This window comes from Dunckerocampus dactyliophorus, chromosome 5 (genome assembly GCF_027744805.1).
Source record: "Dunckerocampus dactyliophorus isolate RoL2022-P2 chromosome 5, RoL_Ddac_1.1, whole genome shotgun sequence".
In the NCBI taxonomy this organism is placed as follows: Eukaryota; Metazoa; Chordata; class Actinopteri; order Syngnathiformes; family Syngnathidae; genus Dunckerocampus; species Dunckerocampus dactyliophorus.
In genome coordinates this window covers 2,091,443-2,113,608 of record NC_072823.1, presented here as the reverse complement: position 1 = coordinate 2,113,608, position 22,166 = coordinate 2,091,443, and the positions used below count along the sequence as shown (strand labels likewise).

At 41.3% G+C, this 22,166-nt stretch overlaps 1 protein-coding gene across 5 annotated transcripts in view; it reads right to left on the bottom strand.

Moving 5' to 3' along the window:
• The window catches only part of reln (reelin), a 153,403-nt gene that overhangs the window by 60,017 nt on the left and 71,220 nt on the right, over positions 1–22,166 (bottom strand). For all 5 annotated transcript variants that reach the window (XM_054775502.1, XM_054775503.1, XM_054775504.1 and 2 more), the window contains exons 4-8: positions 17,792–17,862; positions 2,195–2,227; positions 2,014–2,092; positions 1,842–1,938; positions 761–812 (exon numbers count right to left, since the gene is read on the bottom strand). In XM_054775502.1, coding sequence (XP_054631477.1) covers positions 761–812; positions 1,842–1,938; positions 2,014–2,092; positions 2,195–2,227; positions 17,792–17,862 — 332 coding nt within the window. The remainder of the gene's footprint in view (positions 1–760; positions 813–1,841; positions 1,939–2,013; positions 2,093–2,194; positions 2,228–17,791; positions 17,863–22,166) is intronic.

Here is a 22,166-nt window from a genome sequence, read left to right as displayed (position 1 = left end):
ACAGCTGAAGGACATGTTCTGAAGGTTCATTTATATTTGCAGAATTCTGTTATCTGTGTTCTATTCTTAGAATGCAGTGAGGCACAGCATGAGTGGTCAAATTCTTCCTTCAAACGATGTGTCTTGGAATTGTGTTTCTCTGTGCTTTGGGATATGATGGGGTGAAAGGTCACTAATGGAAGATGCAGGAGCTTGTATCCTGAACTATTGACCACCCCTGATGGTGTGCAGCATCCATGTCTTTCTAATGTCCATATGCAATGCATTTCCCTAGCCACCACTCCATTGCGCATACTTATGTGTAAATTTGTGTGAAAAAGTCATATTCCAGACTGATCGTACGAGAGCAAGACAATAAGAGAGAAATAATGTTTAAAAAAGGAATACAGGCTAGATGCTACGTCTGAGCTGTATGGTTTTCTATTTCTTTTCTGTCACAGTCCCATGAGAACCTCCGGATGCTTATAAAGGTCATGAAAAATACAACATATGTAAAAACTCTGCCTTCTAGGCGCTTTGTGTAAAAGTTTAATAGGATACCAGAGACAACATGAGGCAAGCCAAAAAAAAACAAACATAAAGCGTGTGAGAGCAAAAAGATGTCTACTTCCTGGAGCTACGTACGCACGTATTGTCCAGACTGGATAAGACGGATGAATGAAAACTCAGTGGTGTTTGGACAAAGGTAGAAGGACTCACAGTACACATACTGTAGGACACTCTCATGCACTGTTGTCTCGATTGTGCATGTGATACTCACCCAGGGCAAACTGAAGGACAGATGCTGTGCTGGTGTTCAGAGAGACTGTTGTCTGCAGGACATAAAGACGGGATAGATTATATTTACAGTATAATCCAAGCAAATACCTAAAGTTAGCAGAGAAGTGCAGCGAAGACACTGCACAAAGGTTTTAGTGGCTATTAATTAAAAAAAGAACCAGTTCCATACACACGGCGGAAGAATATGTACTTATGTTTGCACAAAACTACACCCAGGAAGGCCAACACAATTTTACGTCTTTTTATTTAACTTTTTAACTTTAACATGATGTTTTCCAAGCGTGAGGCAGCCTTTTCTGGCAGTAGCGTGTCAAGGAAAAGGAAAGTGAAAAGTTAAGTGAAACTGTAAAACGCTCAGAAAGCAACTAAATCAACGCTGGCTGCTCAAACGGCAGAAAACCTGCACCGTGGATACACTCACCATTTCACAGAGGACGACTTTGGAACAATAAAATCAGGCTTCGCCACACAGCTCGTCAGTCAGCTCCAGAGGTGGGCGCAAATGTTTTTACCATATTGTTTTTCTTCCGCGAATCGGCTAAGCCAGCCTGTTTGAATGTGATTGTAACGTTAGCACTGTAGCTCACATGGCTATGCTAGTGTTGCTAATGGTTGTGTCCTCCTGTCCCACTCCTTAATGTTACGCTGTTGTATGTCTATCATGTGCAAAGTTAGAGTAGAAAGTGGGCAAGGTGCACAATGTCGCTTCTAAATTGTAGCATCAACGATGGATTTTGGCCAACAGACTTCAAATACTACTGCTACTACTACTACTACTAATAATAATCATAATAATAATCATAATAATAATCATAATAATAATAATCATAATAATAATCATAATAATAATAATAATAATAATAATAATAATAATAATAATAATAACAAAAAACTAACATTTGTAAAGATAAAAAAAATGTGAAGATTTTGGTTTCGTTTTGCATTTTGTTTTTTTTCCCCCACATCAGCTCCTTATCATTGTTTGGCATGGATGTTTGCAACAAGTGTACAGTATGGTGTGTTAAAAAGAAGTACAGGTGCGGTCACTGAATGGTACTTACAAGCGCTCGCTCTCCAAAGGGCTCACAGAAAGTGACTGCTCTGCCATGCATCAGAACCCCGCACTGCTCCCCCATCTCACAGTTAGCGCACTCAGACCTAAACAAGAGTCGGAATATGACCGTCACGTGTAGAACGACAACGTCGTAGGAATGCAAGAGGCCTCATCAATACCAAACGGTCGGGTCCAGCTCTCCTTGCAAGTTGGAATCAAAGTCGTCACGGAGCACAGCATGGTTAGCATGGACCTCCACTGCAAACACAAACATAACATTTGTTCGTCTCTATTTTCTATTTTCCAGGAGGTTGATAATAACCAAGAACAAGAAAAGTCATGCGACGAATCCAGACTTACAAAGACTTGGCCTCAGTGGGGACTCTGTCGGAGCTGAAAAATGAAATGCAATTATTATGATATAATGATGAATATAACATGAATATAACAGTAGATACGCTACATATTACATATGAGTGCAATGTAAATAAATGTAATAGACATTTTAAAATGTTTATTTCTTTCCATGTTTCATAAAAAAATATATGAAATATGATAAAATTATGTAACATGTCACGCTGTAGGAGTGAGCTGTAAAATTGTTTTGCCAGAACAGTTTTGCTTTTTACAACAGGTGAGTCTGGTATACTCCTCCTGTTGCATTTGCATTGCAAATTATTGCTAAGACCACGGAACAGAACATGGTTAGTGGGACAAAAGACAAAGAAGAAAGACAGAGAAGAGGAGAAAAAGTACACATTAATTGGAGACTCTAAATTGTCCGTAGGTATGAATGGTTGTTTGTCTATATGTGCCCTGCCACTGGCTGTCCACCAGTTTAGGGTGTACCCCACCTCTTACCCAAAGTCAGCTGGGATGACAGAATAAAAGTTAAAACTTATTGCTGCAGTCCTTCGAACCAAATATTCATTTACAAGCTAGCAAGGAGACTCGCCTGGCGGCACAATCAGGACGCAGAAAACAATGGGTGGTGCAGACAGACAAGCGAGGGAAGAGACTCTCATGTTCCTGCAATGCAGTTTTTCTTAAAGGGCCAGGCTCGGCCTTTAACAGCGTTCATATGCTGTCACAAAAAAATAGAAGAAGCACTTAAAAAATTCTGTGAAACAGGAAATCCGCAACAGGTGAACTGTGATAGAGCGAGGGAACACTGTATTACACGAAAAGTCTAGCAGACTGCAATAGCACACATTTCTCAACCGAGTCAAATGTTCAACTAATTCAAGACCCATTGGCTACCTACCAGGACCAAAAAAAAATTCTGTAATTTCACATTTTCTGTGACAATTTTCCTATTGTCAATGAATGGGCAATTTATTTGGTGCCCCGCACTGGTGCACAATCATCTTACATTTTCCATTACGGTAAGATGCTGCTCATCCCACAAGGTGACATGGCTCAGAGAGTGGCTGTTTCTCAACTCTGATGGTTGGTTGTTCGATCCTCGATCCCACCGTAACAGTTGAATTTATTTATACATTTCAACATGAAGTCTGCATTTTTACTCTTGACTGACGATTTTAGTCGACTGAAAACGAATCCACAAATTAAATGTTGCTCCCTACAAGTGGAAAATCGTTTTATATTTTACATTCCTGAAAGTTTCTGCTTATTGTTCATTGAGTGACGTGGCTCACATGGTAGATTAGTCATCTGCCAACCCAATGCTCGCTGGTTCGATCCTCAGTCCTCGTGGAATCACTCAAAGTATTTGGACATGTCATCAGTCACTCTCCATTTTTCAAACTTTGCTGTTTTTTGTTGTTTTTTTTGTAAGATATTTCAACATTCATTCTACATTTCAGTTCCGCTTCTGCATTTCAGCATTCATACGCTATTTTTACTGAGACCGCTTCATCTAGTGATAACTTATTACATGGCTCAATAGTAGGTTGTGACTTTCATGCACTGACTGTAAATGCATGAAAATAACAGCAAATAATAAAGCAAGACAGTAAATAGTTGCAACGTTTAACAGATCTACACAAACATGCCATTCGTATATGGATTTAATATGTTGTCACACCCCTTACGCCACGTAACCCCGCAGACATACAAACATGGTCTGTGTGTAGAAGTAGTCTAACTATATACGCATTTCTGCCGGCTCCTCCTTAAATCATGTCTGGGCAGATCAAACTTTCTCAGTGTCTTGGCCAGCCTGCAGCTGTGGTCTCCTGGCTGCTGATGTTAATTCCTTTCAGCCACAAAGGGCCGGGCGGCCATGATTAACGGTTCACTGCCAATTAACCGCCACACTCCCTGAAGGCGACTGCATGCTGTAACGTTATAATCCACGACCAGGGCCAAGCTAACACACTGAACCATCGCTCCCCTCAGGGAAGCACAACTTAATGAATCAAACATGACCGTTTAAAAAAATACAGTCTAACAGTCTGCAATGTCTTTAAACAATAGTTACACTTGTTTAATGCAATGTCCTGAGTATGGGCCAAAAAAAGTATAGTGTTAAGAATTTTGGATACTGTGCGCCTCACCGTATAACAATTCTCTGCTGTTTATTGTCCGATTAGCAAGAATTTGCATGGTTTATTTGCTTCAAACGTGCTCAATAAGTTGCATGTTGCACGATTGAACCTGTCTGAAAAGAAGCAGACAGAAGTGGAGTTGATCTAATTCTTCACTGTGTCCATGTCTATTACTCATCATTCATTCACATCCTATGTTTGACATGTCATGCAAGTTTTGTTCACTTTCTGTGTGAAAAGGAGTGTTGGAAAAAATGACAGGTAAAATGAAATTGTATTTTGTTTCATTTAACCATTTTTATGGCGGAAAATGCTTAATATAGGGAAAAAATATCACATTTTCTTAAATGTGCATTTTATTTTTACTTATAATCGTCCATATTTAACCACAAAATAGCATGATTTATTAAAAAATATATTTTTGGAAAACCACGATAGCGTGATGCTGTGACATTGGAATCAGAGTGCTGAGGGATTACTGGAATATTTCGAACTGTGAGGTGAACATGCCACTGTTGAAACCCTATGAGCTTCTTTCCGCTGATCCACAAGAAGCCATCAAGACTGAAAAGCAGGATAATCTGTGACATTATTCTCCATCTCGGATGAGTCTCAGCCCTGATAAGAAACTTTGAGATAAAACTCAGTTACTTAACTCTCCACCGATTTCAAACCTATTATCATTTAAAATGGATGATCACAATCAACTTTGGTGGGATTATAAAAACAAAAAAGGCACTAAATCATGTAAGTGCTCAGCAAGTGCTGTCCAAGGAAGATGATCTGTTTATCTGAAAATGTGTGCTCTCAATTTAACGCATCCTTGAGTATCAGTGGGCGACAAACCATCTCTGGTCAAGAAAACTGGCTGTAAAATAACCTCCCATTTCGGAGATCACAACCTTCACATGTCGGTGAAAACAAATAGGTATGCAAACTGTACACGGAGATGCCCCACAGTGAGGCGTTTATACTTAAACTTTGCTTAAATGTTATACAGTATATTGTTTATAATTATGTTCTACATTGTTCGTTTTTTGACAGCCAACGGTAAATTTGCAAAAATTACATTTATAGTTCATGGCGGTAGCCATGACAAACTCATTGTCGCAGCAAAATTTCATTTCCAGAAATGACATCAGCGGAGAAACACTTCTCTAGAGCCGAGTAAGCCAACGCTTCTCAAGGTAGCTCGTCGACTTCAGTCGGTATATTTTTCATTAAAAGTAGTAGTCGTACCAAAATTTCGTGTTGCTGCTGGATGTGTACACTAGCCAAGTGATACTGTTAGTTTTTCTTTTCCAAAAGAGGAAGGTTTAAGACAAAAAACGGATGAAATAAGTGCAGAGAATGAGAGACAGACGGACGCCCACCTCAAGTCCTTTTTTTGCACTGTTGATTTCACTGATGACTGAATGAAGGAACAACTTTACAAGATAGTACGCTATTAACACATTTTGAAAACGAATGCTATTCCACTGGTGGAATAGTAAAAAAAGTAAAAAAAAAACAACAAGAAACCAAAATAAAACAAGAACGACCAGTATGTCAACAGAGTAAGTCATGTCTTGTTTACATCTTCTAAACACTATTCCATGATAGCAACAAGGTTGTAAAGCATTATACATGTTATATAAACATATTTTCACAGTGATATGTTGACGGTGGGGGGCAACGGCGACAAAATATGAAATAAATCAGGCTATAAAGACCCCTTTATGCTCATTAATAAGCCAATTTAAAACATTAATTGAATTATAACAAACTCCAGAGTAATTTACACTTACCATTCTGTGTTTTGAAGGCAGCCACTCCTTATCTCCATGTCTTAAAGGGATAGTTTGGATTTTTTTTTTTTACATGAAGTCATACGATATCCCCATCAGCAGTATAGTACTTCAACAACGACTTACCCCCCCACTTGGTCCCTCAGTCCTAGGTGGATTTCGGTGATGAAGAACGTAGTTCCAGGTAGTCACTGGGGTTACACAAGTAAGGAATTTGGAAGAAGATGCGAGCTTCTTCGTCACATACACAAGAATGAAGAGGCTGCATAGGGGACCAAGTGGGGGGTAAGTCTCTGTTGATGGACTACACTGATGATGAGGATGTTAAAAAATCAGAACCCTTTCAGGCTTAAGTTCATGCAAGTTCTCAGTTTCATCTCCAAATGTTTCTCCCTTCTTTTCTCCTTGAAAACTATTGACACATCACCCAAATCTTGGCTATAATCACTGTAAACATCCTCTCCCTCGAACACCACCATGTTTGTGTAGCTGAGTGCTAGTACTTCCAGAAATGATGCTTTGCTGCGATGAAGAGTTCGACACGGCCACCGCTATGAACGATAAATGTAATATTTGCGAATTTACAGTTCGCTTTACAAAACAAACAATGTAGGACATAATTACAAACAATGTATAACGTATTCAAGCAACGTTGATCAATCATGTCAGTGACCCTTTAAAGTCAATCAGAAATGCAGGCCAAATCGTGTGCAGGTGCTAAAAAGGTGAAAAGTTGAGCTGCGGGGGTTCAGTAGGTGCCGCTCAGCTTCATGGTGGCATCCTGCGCTCCACGACAGCGCCCATTAAAGGTGGATCAAAGGGCCTTTCTCCTCCCACGCACTCCATGTCCTCCACTGCAACGTTTAATTCTAAACACACTTAGAGGAGCTACGTGGCAAGGACTGCATTCTTTGTGCACCTTGTTTACATTCTTCCTAACTTGGAATACAAATGGAATACATTTTTTTGTGGAACAAGTTTACATGAGCATGCAAAGACTTGACTCCTGCTAATCCACCCCAAGTGTAATAAAGCGTACACTTCTTACTCGCTGTAACAACCCTTCTAAATCGCCTTTGGTCTTTTTAAGGAGGCCAGCTGCCTAAATAAAGGACCCAAAGATTTTCCTTTCTTTTTTTTTTCAGTGGGTAATCCTTACTTTCTTCCAAAAAAGGGCCTCATTTACAGTTTTCTTTCTGCATGCTTCATCAGGCTCTGCGCTATCGCTGTGTGCTGCACACTTCCTGACCAGACATTGGCGCTCACTTCACTGGGATTAATCCCCTCTCACTTCCTTAAAGACTTCAATTACTGCCTGCTCCATTAGCAGCTCATCTCTGTTAATGCCTGTATCTGCCTAGCCAGGGCTTATACACGAGCGTGCGCACACACGCATATACAATACTTGCTTGCTTTTTGTTATTTTGCTGATTTTCACAAGCACACAAAGTACAAACAGCCAAATAAATACAAATGTTGCACCCGAGCTGCAACCAGAGTGTTGCTGATGACAGGGTTTTTGGTTGCGTGAACGTGCACTTTGGCAGCCGTAGACATCTGTGCACAAAGGGGCGCAGGGCACAAGTTAAATCCCCCCGCCCCATTCTGTCCGTCTTCTTCTCACTCTAATCTCCCCTCGCTCTGCCTTTTCTTGCCACTCTGTAAATGCCATACATCTTCCTCGTTACCCTCTGGTTTGGTCTTTTTAACTTTGTCTGAATCACATCCTGGATGAGGCGAGACACGTTTGAAGTTGCCCTAACTGACGGTTGCAATTACGCTCTCACCAGGACTCAGGATGCTGTTGTTTTAGCGTCAATGAATACAGAGATGAGATGGCTCTCCGAGGTCAGATTGCAACCACTCCACCCCACTCTGCCAAAAGTGGGGCCTGTGTGTGGGCTTCAATTGGCATCATTACAGTAATCATATAGGTGAGTGGAAAGCAGGGAGGCAAAGAAATGTTCTGTCCTCACCTTCTCGAGGAAGGTTTTTAACTACGTTGTTTACTGTAATAGTGGGAAATAAGGACACAGTGAGCTTTGTAGTCCTATATACTGTAGTAGTGCCTGGAGACTTTCATGTTTTGTGTGTTTCCTTTTCGCTGTCATGGTGTCAGACAGACAAGGAACACATTCATGTCTATAGGTCAAGACCGAAAACAGGTCCACACCGTAGTTTGAGGAAATGCAGCGGTGACTGTGGAACTACAAGCGGGAGCAAATATTGAGCAGAAATTGAGAAAGAAAGGGGTATATTGATTGGTAAATGTAGCTGTTAGCCGGTATTTGGAGCTGGCATACGAGTGTCCCAACTAACAAGTGCTTTTTAGATGCTAGCAGTCTCTCGGTTGTTTTTTGCTTTGAACTGCGAGCTAAAATTTGGGTTATGAGCTGCTAGTTAACGGCAGGCATAGCCGAGGACAGCTGTTTGGGGGCTTGGGTCAATGTGGCCATGGCCAAAGACAAGAATGGATGTAAACAGCATTAGCAGTGCACTAGCTAGTCACTTGGAAACACATAAAAAAACATACGTACCTTATAGCGATCTAATTTATCTTATTTATTAGGTGTTGTGTAAAACTATGACAGGAACAAAGTCAAATTAAAAGCACAAAATGAATACAGAGCCACCATCCGCCCGTAGGAGCCTGGAGTTTTAGAGTGCACCACACAAATATAACAATTAGCACTCAATCAGGTCATCAAATCTTACTTACTTTTATGCATTCCCACATAGTATCAGCATTTGGGACCAAATATGATGTGAAAGAAACAGGGGAAAAACACTGTATAGTAGTCTATCTGTGCAGCGTGGGAGAAAGTTAGAAGGTGCATTCAAAGACCGTCAAACAAAGGGGGACAAAATGCCGCTTGCATTAAAAATTGTGGGATTTCTAACTGTATATTGTTTTTTTAAATAAAATAATGGCCCATCTTTTGCGTATTTAGAGATTTGCATCCCTACTTATTATAAAGACATATTTCCAATTAAGTGTGATTAATTATGAGTTAACTACGGACAAAATGTGATAAATCATAATGTAAATACTCATCATATGAGCCATAAGACACATTCAAATTGTTTAAATTTACATTACACAGGTATATGATATATATGACTTGGCAATGAGCCTCTGGTCAGAAGCAAATCTGCACTTGGGATGATCAGGTGAAAAAATAGGTAAACATGGGGGGCTTTGCATCGAAATGTTGAGGGACGTCTTGACGATGAGCGCCCAACAGTGGCAAACAAATTGGCAGCCAGACAAGCATTATGACAGAAGACAGCGTGGGTGGGTGGTTGAGTCGGCGGGAGAAGGGAAGGTCCTCCATCGCTCCTGTTTTGCACCGTGATCAAGTGTCCCTCAAGGAGCAGTGGCCTCTTTGAGTTATATGTCCCTCTAATAATCCATCTGGGTTGCAGTATACTGGGCCAGGCCCATAAAAAGCAGATTTATTCTCTTGCTGGAAATGAGGACCTGACGATGGCGGGCAAAAAGCAGGGACGGCTGCCCCTGCTGTCAAGAGGTCGAGCTGATGGACGGCCTGCTGGGTCTATACCCGTAGCCACTCGAGCCTTCAGCCTGTGTACAGCACAAACCACTGCATCCCGAGCTCAGGACTACTCTCGTTTGGCTCATTTAGTCTGAACGTGGCAGATATTGCACGCTACTTGAAACAATCCCCACTTTGAAAGGTTGACTTCACGCAACTGCACGCTTCTTGTTTGTTTCACATTTAATTTGAAAGGCTTCTTCTGTTGACATTTGGTGTGTGGAGTCTGCCTATTCATGCTGCTGGTGGGTATTTTTCCACGGGGGGTGGTCACAATCGGGTTGTTGTTTTTGCCTGTCGGTGGTTTTAAAACAGCTTGCTAGTGGCCAATCCCGTGGAATGAGACAATCTTTGGAGGAAAGATGTCAGGACATTGTTGTAAGCAGTGCAGGTGATGATGCAAACCTCCTCCTATATTTACTACTTTGACATCAATGGCTTTTTTCACATGTGCATTTTGAACATTTACAGCTGACTGCTGGCTTGAAATACCAACATTTCAAATCTTTGTTTGTCGCTGGCTAAATTACTCAGTGTCTGCTGGGCAGACATCGAAGCAGAAAGCAAGTGGCAAGGGATGAAGTGAAAGTTGAATGAATGGATGGTTAGCAATGAAAAGTGCTCTCCACAGCGGACTGGAGCTGAGAGGGAACAGCAGGGAGGAGAGTGTCTGGGTCCAGGCATCAGCAACGATGCTAGACAGGATTATTTTACACGCAAACCCACGCACAGATAGTGTGCTGTGTGTGGAATGGATACCATCTCAGTTAAAATACTTTAGCTGTCTCTACACACTAATCTGCATATTTGTTCGCAAAGGGGCCATATCTTGCTCATTTCAGGAGTTTTAAAATGATAAGTTAATTTTATTAAAATCTTAAATTTGGGTACATCTGCATTCTTGTCCTCCTGGCCGAAGCTCTTGGATTAGTCAGCTTCCTCGCCCAACCTCACCTAATAATAATAAAAATGGATTAGAGTTTATAGTGCTTTTCAAGGCACCCAAAGCGCTTCACAATGAAGTGAACACATTATTCATTCACTCCTCGATCACACACTGGTGATGGTAACTACACCTCTAGTCACAGCCATCCTGAGGTAGTGTGATGGAAACGTGGCTGCCAATTTGCACCTACGGCCTCTCAGACCACCACCAAACATTCATTCACATTCATACACCAGTGTGGGCAGCACTGGAGGCAAGGTGGGTGAAGTGTTTTGCCCAGCGACACAATGACAGTGACTGGGTGGAGGGAGCGAGGATCAAACCGCCAATCCTCCGGTTTCCTGGTCTACCACTTCCTGAGCTCCTGTCGCCCCCACTCTGTTGCCATTAGTCAGTCTGTCCAGCCCCGCCCAGAGCTGCTGCCTCAACCTGTGCCCTGCTCATGATTATCAGCAAACAGAATTGAACAATTGGATGTTGGATATTTGCAGAAACCGGAATCAAAACAAGCAGTGACCGTGAGGTGGGTCTTAAGCTCCCCAGAAAACAAAACAATCTTCCCACTGCTGCCTTACTCTGGTTTACATACACAAAACTATGTTCATTGATAAGTCACATTGTTATATGGTTGAATATGGCCTATAATTAGTCAAAGATATGCACATTACAGCTAATTTTACTTGGTTTTGCCTAAATTAATCATTTTCAAGCTTAAAAAAGGCTACATTAAATAAGGCATTCAGAAGACGCATTCACATTGTTTAAATTTACATTATATATTGACTTACACATACTGTATGATTTATGTTGGCAATGAGTCTCTGGTCAGAAGCAAATACGCAATGGGGTCTTCAGGTGAAGGTGCTATGTAATGTAATATTCTGCACTGCATCAGTGAGCATTTGACTTGATTGCCGGAACAACAGGCTTTTATTGCAGGTTTCAATGACCTCACAACAGGCACAATAATCCAGAACAAGGGCTGCTGTTGTGGTTGTAACCCATGCCAAGCTGAACCCTAAACCCCTGACATCACTTCCATTCCGCTAGCTCTGGAACACATTTACAGAAATACGAGTATTATTACCTCCGCCAAGCTTTTTACCGGCGATTATCTGGTTGTTGGTTTGTTCAAAATAAGTTGAAAAGTTCTGAATGGATTTGGATGACATTTTCAGGAATTGTCGGGAATGGGATTAAATGTTGGGCGTGACCTGGATCACCGTCTGGATCCAGACATTTTTTGAAGGATTCTTTAACATTGTGACATAGGACCTTTTCCGGCATTTGTGCGTATAACTCCACAAAAAATGGTCAGAGCACTTGGAGAAAAAAATACCGGACAGGTTTCCAACAGGTTCAACAAGATATCAAAGACTGATCCACAACATGTAGAATTATTATGTTGGTGTGAATCACAATATGGGGGGAACTATGGTGCTTGGCGGAGAGCGCTTCTCTAGTTTATGTCTTAAATGACTTATTTTCTGTTATCATGTTGAGTATATTGGGTAATGGGAGTGTAAAGGTAACTATAGGGGTGTTATTTCATGTCGAGATGGCTTTGATAAAGTTATTTAGAAAGTCCTGAACATGTTTTCTAGGCTCCAACTGTGAAAAAATTCAAGTTATGAAAAAGGAATCCTCGTCGGGTCTGTAACCAATTAACAGCAATAAACGAGCGATTACTGTGTAACATTTCAAACACATACTGTACATAAGGCTGAAAAGTTGCAAATGTAGGATAGGGCCCCGTTAAAGACATCACCCTGCCTACGAGGGAAAGGCTTTTTGAGACGTCATCTGTACTTCTGTGAAGAAGGTGTCGGACGTTTCGCTCCTCATCCGAAGAGCTTCGTCAGCTCTTACTGTAAGAACTCTTACTGTATTTATTGTATTTAAGGTCTAGGCTACCAGCACTTGTTAGTTCGCTGACGAAGCTCTTCGGATGAGGAGCGAAACGTCCGACACCTTCTTCACAGAAGTACAGATGACGTCTCAAGAAGCCTTTCCCTCGTTGGACAACTCCTGTACCACTGAGAGCCTACACAGACGCATCACCCTGCCTAATTACTTGTCAATGCAGACTTATTTAAACACCCTGCCCTCTATGGATCTCCCATCCAACTTTTCCTTTCACTTTTCCTGCTAACCCCTCCCTCAGCCAAGGATCATAACCTTGCTTTGGAGATCGAGGAAAAGGCTTCTTGAGATGTCATTTGCAAGACTAAGAGCTGTGGGTTTTGGTCTCAGTAACCTGCTGAACACAGGGTCCAAATTAAACCTCAAACCACCATTCTGATTCAATGATGGGTTCTGTTGTTTGACAAAAATAGCTTCCTTTACTCCCCTTGCTTTGGAGAGCTTTTATTGCTCTTCAAAGCGTCAAATCTTAAGCATATGAACTTCTGAAGAGGCTTGAGCTGGCCTTATACCATTTTTTATTCCAGTTTGAATGCTAATGCCAAGATCGTGAATTAATTAACTACGTGTTTTGTCCTTAAACTGACCTACGTCATCATTGCTATTGAGGACAGCTATCATCACTGTCAGCAGTCACTTGTAACTCTACATCCTATTTATGAGTGTCATCACCCACTGAAGCCTCACACCTGTATTTGTTTACTGGGTTATATACCAAAGTGTGGCCCAGCGGGCATTCTCAGCCCTCGGCATAGTATAAAATCAAATGCATTAATTATTTATGAGATATATTACTCCAAAATTACACTAATTTGCTGTGTCACCTTTATATGTATACGTTGTTTTCTTTAGATAGTTTAGCATATATTGACCTACCACAGATTTGTTTTAGCATCTTTAATGCTCAAAATGTATCAAAGTGGCCCCCTGCATCCTTCAGTTTTGTATGCGGCCCTCGCTGTAAAAAGCGTGGACGCCCTTGTTTTATGCTGTTTATAGCGTTGCTTTTGGCACTGCTGCCAACTTCAATTCGAGACCTTGAGGGGGTAAATCTTGTCCGCGTTTTTCCCACTGGCAGGATGCTGCAGGGCCTTGGTACTCAAGTGACTGATGTTAGGTGCCAATATTCCATTTAAGGGTGTACTCAACCTCAGCCATTTGCACCATGCTGGACTTCGGCAGCAATTTGTCTGACTTAGTGGACTATTTCCAGTCTTGGAGGCGTTTTGATTATACGGTATATTTTGTGCAAGGCTGCCGCTGTCATTAATTATTTACGAGAAGGGCAATTGCATTAATTAAATGACACATTTGTTCTGCTGCATTAGTGCAGTGCAATATCAATGACTTTGTGGAATATTTCCTGTCTTCTTTGGAGTTGTTCTGAGTGGCATTGATACACTACACCAGGGGTCAGGAACCTTTTTGACTAAGAGAGCCATGAAAGCCGCATTTTTTAAAATGTATTTCCGTGAGAGCCACATCATATTTTGTAACACTGAGTACAACTAAATGTGTGCATTTTTAAGCAAGACCAACAATTTCAGAATACAATATGTCGTTGAATTGATTATTTTTAATAACACAGTTCTACTGAAGCTAAACAATATTAAGTAAAATATTTCTAACCATGAATGCAACTTCTGGTTCTGCATGGTTTTACATCGTACTCCGCATCGGTCTTTCTTTTTGCCATCTTCTTCATCAAAAGGTTTTGCTGTGCAGAATTAGCTAGCTGACTGTTTAAAGGAGCGAAGCTTACTTCTTGACCTCTCAATGACCCGGGTAGGCTACCACATTATTCAATAATAATCAAGTTTTGGTGTTTGACCTGAAAAATATGGGAAGGACGGCTGGCATGGGCTCTGGCCACCCGCATGCCTCTAGAACAGGGGTCGGGAACCTTTTTGGCTAAGAGAGCCATGAAAGCCACATATTTTAAAATGTATTTCCGTGAGAGCCATATCATATTTTTTAACACCGAATACAACCAAATGTGTGTATACAGTATTTAAGGAATACTAGCAATTTTAGAATATCAGTCTCTGAATGTATTCTTTGTAATAATGTTGTTATATTGAAGCTAACCAATAATAAATAACTTTTTACCATTAATGCAACTTCTGGTGCTGCATGGTTTTGTGACCTACTCCGTATCTTTCTTTCTTTTCCTTTTTCATCAAAAGGGTTGTCTCTTCACAATTAGCTAGCTGACTATTTGATTAAAGAAGGTTTGATTAAAGGAGGGACAACCCCAATAATAATCAAGTTTTGGTGTCTGACACGGAAAACATGGGAAGGACAGCTGGCATTGCGCTAGAAAAAAAAATGGATGGGTTAAAATGCATTACAATGCATATTTTGAATTTTGTAATGTTTCTGTTTCTGTAATGTTTTACTTTAAAATGTCAGGAAAACAAATTAAAATAAACACATTTTATGGTGTTAAGAAATGTCTGAGAGCCAGATGCAGTCATCAAAAGAGCCACAACTGGCTCCCGAGCCATAGGTTCCCTACCCCTGCTCTAGAACATGGATGGATAGATTAAAATGCATGTCAAAGTTTTATATTTTGAACGTTATTTTTAATACTGTGATTTCTATCATGTTTTACTTTAAAATGTCCGCAAAAAATAAAAAATAAAGACATTTGATGGTGTTAAGAAATGTCTGGGAGCCAGATGCAGCCATAGGTTCCCTACCCCTGCACTACACCGAACACCACAGTCATCACTTCAGTGACATGGAGGGGCACACTCAAAAATGACACTGTCCTATACACCATTCAAGAGTAAAATGACTGCATGCCTTCATTTATTTTTGCACAGAGTCAAAATTGATCCATGGGGAGGAGTCCACAAGTAAGGATGAGGCCTCTTAGCTGTAAACAAGCGATTATACTCACTCAGCATGCAGAGTGGGCCCGCACTGTCTGTCAACTGCTACTTATGGCTGTCACAGAAAGTGGATATAAGCAGTGTCTGCCATAAAGCATAAATCTCTGACAGTGAGCGAGAGAGGAGGGTTAAAAAGATGACTTGAGCATAAGCTGAAATTAAGCTGGCAATATAGGGCCTTTAAATATCTCCAGCTGCAGCTAGGACTTCGGAATGTGATGCCAGTGGAATGAAGAAGTAGCAGTCGTATTCCTAACAATAAGAGCTCATAAGGGAAATGGAATGGATGGATGCACTTGTTTCGGCAAGAATTTAGTAGGATTTTTGAATAGTTTTAAATAGTCATGCACAAATTCTGACATAATAATTAAGTTATCTCAGGTAACTGAGTGTTTAAGTGACCATCCCTCCAGATTGGCTGATGACGTAACTGCCAAAAATGGCCAGTGCTTACACATTTACTTGTGGCATTGGCCAGAGACATAGGAGAATGGGTGCTAATGAACGATTTTTGAACCTACTGCATCGTTGTTGATATCGTCCACTGAGCAACATTGAAATGGGTACATTTTGTAAGTTACAGGGAGGGGGATGAAAGAACGGCTGAGAAATCCACTGTGAAAGAAAAAAGGACCTTTGGTCCAATGCCAAAGCTTTGAAGGTAAGTGGCAGTTCCTCTTCCGTTTCCCGTCCCACAATTCTTTGTTTGTTATTATTGATTTTGACGTAATCACAAATCTGTTTTGGCAAAAACACAAGTGGGAAAATAGTGACTTTACCAAAACTACAACACGTTGACATAAACAGATTGATTTTTCATAGGGATGACTCCTCTGGGTGTCAAATTCTCTGTTGACGACCGGATATCCGGTTCGACAAGCAAGAGATACGGCTGCGTATTTTGCAGCCTCCTGGATCGCTACGAATCAGCCATAAATCCTTAGATTAACTGATTGTCGACACATGCACCGGGTATCGTAAGATGAGCAATCTGTTGACAGCGCTTCTGTAAAAGAGAGAAACAGGCTGCGTTGCCGGCAAAACAATTCACACGCATGTAACGAGCGTAAATAGAACCGCTAGGTGATTAAGTTTACAGACAAGTCCGAACGTCAGTGTGTTTTGATCTGACAAATTTTAAGTAACTTTAATCAAGTGGAAAAAGCAGTCAAACGTCACCGCTGATGCTGGGAAACACCTAGATTGGATTGCAAGGTTTATACTGTGCATAAAGCACTTAAGGTGCATGTCCAATCCTGCCTCTTGCAGTGCCACTTCCATTTTGTTTGTATTGTCAAACTTCATTAGTACCCACCTGACAACCCTAATGAAGTTTGAAACCCACCCCCTTCTTGCACTTACCCAAGGATAGAGTGCAGGGGGAAAGTAGGGAGGCTGAGCAACGACCTGGTGGGCCGGGCAATTTTTGGTCCCAGGTCAGGATCTCACTGCCTAGCTCACTCGGCAAGTGAGCCTGTCAAGTCCTGTGTAAGTCCTGTGTATTTACAAACTCAATAACAACCGCGATGCCATAGTTCCCGTGAGATATCTCTAAATAAAAAATATTGTCATGTTTTAATCTTGTGTGTCTTGTGTGACATCCCAATTATTTATCCATTTCAGCATGCTTTTTGCAGTTTTACTTTCCAATATTTCAAATCCTGCCGGTTACAGTCTGCTAAAAACAAATCGACAAATTAAAATTGTGCCCCTGACTGGTGGAAAATCATTTTACCTTTTCCATTTGTATCATATTCTGCTTATTCTGCAGGGTGACATGGCTCAGTTGGTCATCTCCCAACCAGACGGTTGCTAGCTCGATCCTCAGTCCTTGTGTAATCATTCAACGTGACTCTCCAACGTTTCAAATCCTGCAGTATTTTGTCCACTAACTACTGCCACATTTCTCAGCCGTTTCAAACCATTCCATTGTCAAAAAGTTCAGCTCATTCAGGTAATGTACGCTGACCTTTCAAAAAATTCCCACATTTTCCATAATTCAATCTTTTCTGTAACATTTTACCAATTGAACATGAATGGACAATTTCACTGGCAGCCCCTATTGGTGGAAATTAACGGTTGCTGGTTCAATCAACACATTTCAACATATTTCCAGCATATTTCAATATTCATTCTACAGTTCAGCTTCAGCATGCACATGCAATTTCTACTGAAACTGCTTCATCTAGATTTTCTTAGGTTTGCTCCTCTTGTGGACCTTACAGCTCACGCAAGCACACTCATATTGGCAGAGCGTAATCTAATTGTTCAATAATATCAACTTTTCCTTTATTTAGTATGTCTTTATTTAGGTGTGGTGTGTGTCTTTGTACTCACCTCCTTGTTCGCAGAGCTGCTGGGCCAGAGCATCCTTGAAGAGGATCTGTCCTCCATGTGTTGCTGTCGCTCTAAAAGAACAGTTAACACACGAGAGTGACTATGGACAAAATACACACAAGAAAGTGTTAACAGTTTACTTCCCGTTTAATGCAATATATTAGACATCATCTCCCAAAAAGACTTAACAATACAAATGACTTTGATACAAGAAATACCAAACTGAAAACATTAAATTAGGTCTTAATGTCTTTTAAAAGGAAACAAGAAATGGCATTAAAACACAGTACAATTTTTACCAAAGGCTACATTCACACAAATTCGTACCTTTGCTTATCATCAAGGTAATTTGACTGTTTTTGCATGGATAAGTTATGAATAAGTGGAGAAGCTAAAAGTCCTCACTTTCCCTGCACCACATTGCATAACTGTTGCATGACAAGGAAAGCTGATTGTACTGTATGCTGCGCACACAGGATGTCAAATCACTGCGGACATCAAGTGCATTATTTACTAAATATGGCCATGTAAACTCCTTCCATACAGGCTCGGATGCTGATGCACGCTCTACTGCTTTGTAGCCACACAATATATTTGCATTGATTTTCATTCATTTTCTGCTTTGCCATATACAGTGGCTCGTCACACGTTTGTGATTCAGCCCATTAAATCTGCAGATTTTGAATGCACCATAGTTGCTGTGAGACTTGAAACGTGAAACTTCTACAACACGACTCCAATTCCATCTGTTCTTTGATTGTCACTATGCAGCTAATCTAAGAATTACCACAGTCCCTTTTCTTGCAAACGTTGCTCTGAAATCGTAGGAAAACATCAAAGTTATGATAGCAGGAAGGTTTGGAGGGGGAGTAAGCCGTATGTCAAAAATAGACATTGTTATGGGCGTATCAATTACTCGTAGATTTTCACCATTCACTGGCAACACACACAAACAGCGAGGCTCTATTGTACTAAAAGCCGACCAGTCAGAGCCTTCATGGTCCGCGTCACTGCAGCTCAAGGATTGTTTTGGGGAGGTGCACATCATGCTATGCGCAGAGACGAAACTTTCATTGAAACCGGTGGAATGCAACAAAATCAAACCCGGACAGCAGCGAAGCAAACAAGCGAGGATCAAAATGCAGAGTACAAAAAATGCCTACATGTTGGGAGTTCTGCTAGAATCCCGAACAGTCGATCCCAACAACGTATTTATAGGTCTTCCATGCTTTTGTGCACCAGAGGCAAAAAGAGGCAATGATGCAACTCTCCACTAATGCATTAACATTACAGAGCGCTTTTAAGCCATACAAACGGCTACAAGGTGGCAGAAGTGCATTTGATCAGAGCTCAGCAGGGATTCAATGGAAGACTCACGCATGACAGGAAGGAGGTAGTGAGAGAACGTGGAGGAGTGTAGCATGCAGAAGGTTATGCATTGTAGGGAAATTAATAGCTAATTAGTCTTGTAATAACGTGTAGACCAAATCAATTGTTTACACTGGCAGAAGCCAAACGGGCCATTGAGAGGGCTCCTAAAGTTCTGTGAGTTTAAATACAATGTACAAACCTTGAGTGCCACATCACAGGAGGCTGGGGCTGGACTGAGTGTGGTGAGGGTTTCGGAGTTAGAGGGTTAGGGTTAGCGGTTGGGGTTGGAGTTGGAGTTAGGATAAAAACCTCAGCATTCATCTGCTTCCACTGTTGGTTGAGAAATTCGCTGCCCATCAAAACACTCCAACTTCACTCCACTGCTGTTTTGTTTGACAGCAAGGAAGCGTTTTCAGTTTAGCTTTAGTAATACAGTATAATGGTACCTCAGCTTTCGTACACCGCGCTTTTCCTGTGATTTTCGACACAGTTGTTTTGGCACTTTTCATACACCGTCTCGGTTATCACATGGAAAAACATTGCACGTGACAAACTAGTCCAATTGCCTGCTTATTGAGTGCCGTAATTAGGAGTACGACTGCTAAATAACCCACCATTGAGTCAAAGAACGTTGTGAGTGTTGGCACTTTGATAAAGAGGGTGAGACACCCGACTGAATTACAGAAAATAGCTGTAGCAAAGTAAAGCAAAGATACCCCTCCCCTCCTACCTCACCACTCCTTGCCATCTTGTAAGTAATTTGCATTGCTTGCTGCATCTAAAACTAGAAATCTCCAAACTAGAAAACTCCAAATGTGTTGGAAATGCCTGAAACAGATTAATTGGATTTACATTCTTTCTTAAGGGGAAAAGGTGCGACTGCCCTAGTAAGTTTTTGGAACGGATAACCAAAAACTGATAATAATTAGGGCTGTCTGTGACGAAGGACTTTCATAGTCAAATCTGATTCGTTAGATTTCCATAATGTTGTTGCTGTTGCTGTTTAGCCATGCTTCGGTGAAAATCATCCTGTTGCAGTCCAAAAGTTTGCTAATGTGGGTGACATTAGTGGGAAAAATGCTCGGTAAGGAGAGTCTGTGCGGCGTTAGCTTGAGCTTGGCTCATATTCCTCAGCACCTTCCATGCCTTTGTTTACGTTTGACAACGCTTGTGAGCACTTCCATAGTGTGCAGACTCCAGTACTCTGGAGATCTGAGGGATGAGTGGAAGATCTGTGATAAAAACGCTCTTGACCCATATAAGATGTTAAACCCAAGCTGCTCTGTACGAACAGACTCGTTATTAGCAAAACAATAACTCTAAAACACGTCTGCTCTCAGTCGTACAGGAGTTGTCCATCGAGGAAAAGGCTTCTTGAGACGTCATCTGTACTTCTGTGAAGAAGGTGTCGGACGTTTCGCTCCTCATCCGAAGAGCTTCGTTAGCGAACTAATAAGTGCTGGTAGCCTAGGCCTTAAATACAGTAAGAGTGGGCGGAATTGGTGTGCCAACACCCTCCTCCTATTGGTTCCCCACCCTAAGACTGGGAGGAATTGTGGTCTAATCCTCTCCTGCCATTAGCACCTCCGATCAAATGGAAGTGTAGCTCCCTGTAGTTGGGTATGAACGACTCTGATACTGGCTCGTTAGCATCTATTGTTCTGGCTCGGCCCTGGCTCCACCTCATTTGCATGACTAAGAGCTGTGGGTTTTGGTCTCAGTAACCTGCTGAACACAGGGTCCAAATTAAACCTCAAACCACCATTCCGATTCAATGATGGGTTCTGTTGTTTGACAAAAATAGCTTCCTTTACTCCTCTTTCAAACCATCTGTTTTCTTTGGCCAAAATCTTTACCTCGCTGTCCTCAAAAGAGTGATTGGTAGCTTTAAGGTGTAGATGTACTGCTGATTGAGGACCACTAGAATTGTCCCTGCGATGTTGATAAAGCCTTTTTTGGAGCATTTGCTTAGTTTCCCCAATGTAGTGCTCTTTGCATTCCTCATCTTTACAGTGGATGGAATAGACCACATTGCTCTGTTTTTGGTTTGGAGCCTTGTCTTTAGGATGCACTAGTTTTTGTCTCAGGGTATTTACTGGTTTAAAATGGGTTGGAATTTTGTGTTGCCATAAGATCCTCAAGGATCTTTCCCTCGTAATAACTCTAAAAATCCACATCTGGAAGAGACGCTGGGCTTCGCTGTGTGTACGCGCCACCGTCTTGCGTAAGTGTAGGTCTTCAGTCAAACACACGTCATTTTGTACTCTTTTAACACAAATGAGGATGTTTTTACATTGAAATGGGCTATTTATAACCAAAATATTCACTTTCCATGTAAAAATGTATGCTCAGCAGCAGCTGTGGGCACCCACATGTAGTCAGAATGGTACAACCTTGATCACATGACATTTGCACATGATTCCACGGCGAGACTGCTCATTGAATCAGACACCTCCGAACTGAATCATTGAATCGTTGAATATTCGAAGACACTTTATTGCAACTGCCTGGTTGACTTTTAAAGATGATCTATTAGTATATACTTTCATTCATCCGGGGCCGGCTGCATTGCGTTGTGCCTGCAACATGGCTTAGTTCCATACATCACATGGCCAGATGAGATTTTTTTCCTATTTGTGCTTCCACTGATAGTTACATTGAGGTACCGCTCATATTTCATCGTCCCGTACAGAATTATGAAACATGTACACCTGCCCCAGCATGCAGACATTTTATGACTACCAAGACGTTTGCACGTTTGTCTCTACTCATAAAGAATTAATACAGCCCCCTCATTATTTAGTAATAGCTCTTGTGCCGGGGGGGGGGGGGGAACATACTTAATTATAGTCATATTTCAGAATTGGTTGAAAACTAATTTGAGTTTGGTATCAATGAATAAAAGATGATGCCTTTCCAACAGCACTTGGCAATGTAGGAACAAGCCTCTTAAATATTTACTAAACGAGGACTCAGCTCGGGTTCACTGAACACAGCTTGTTAA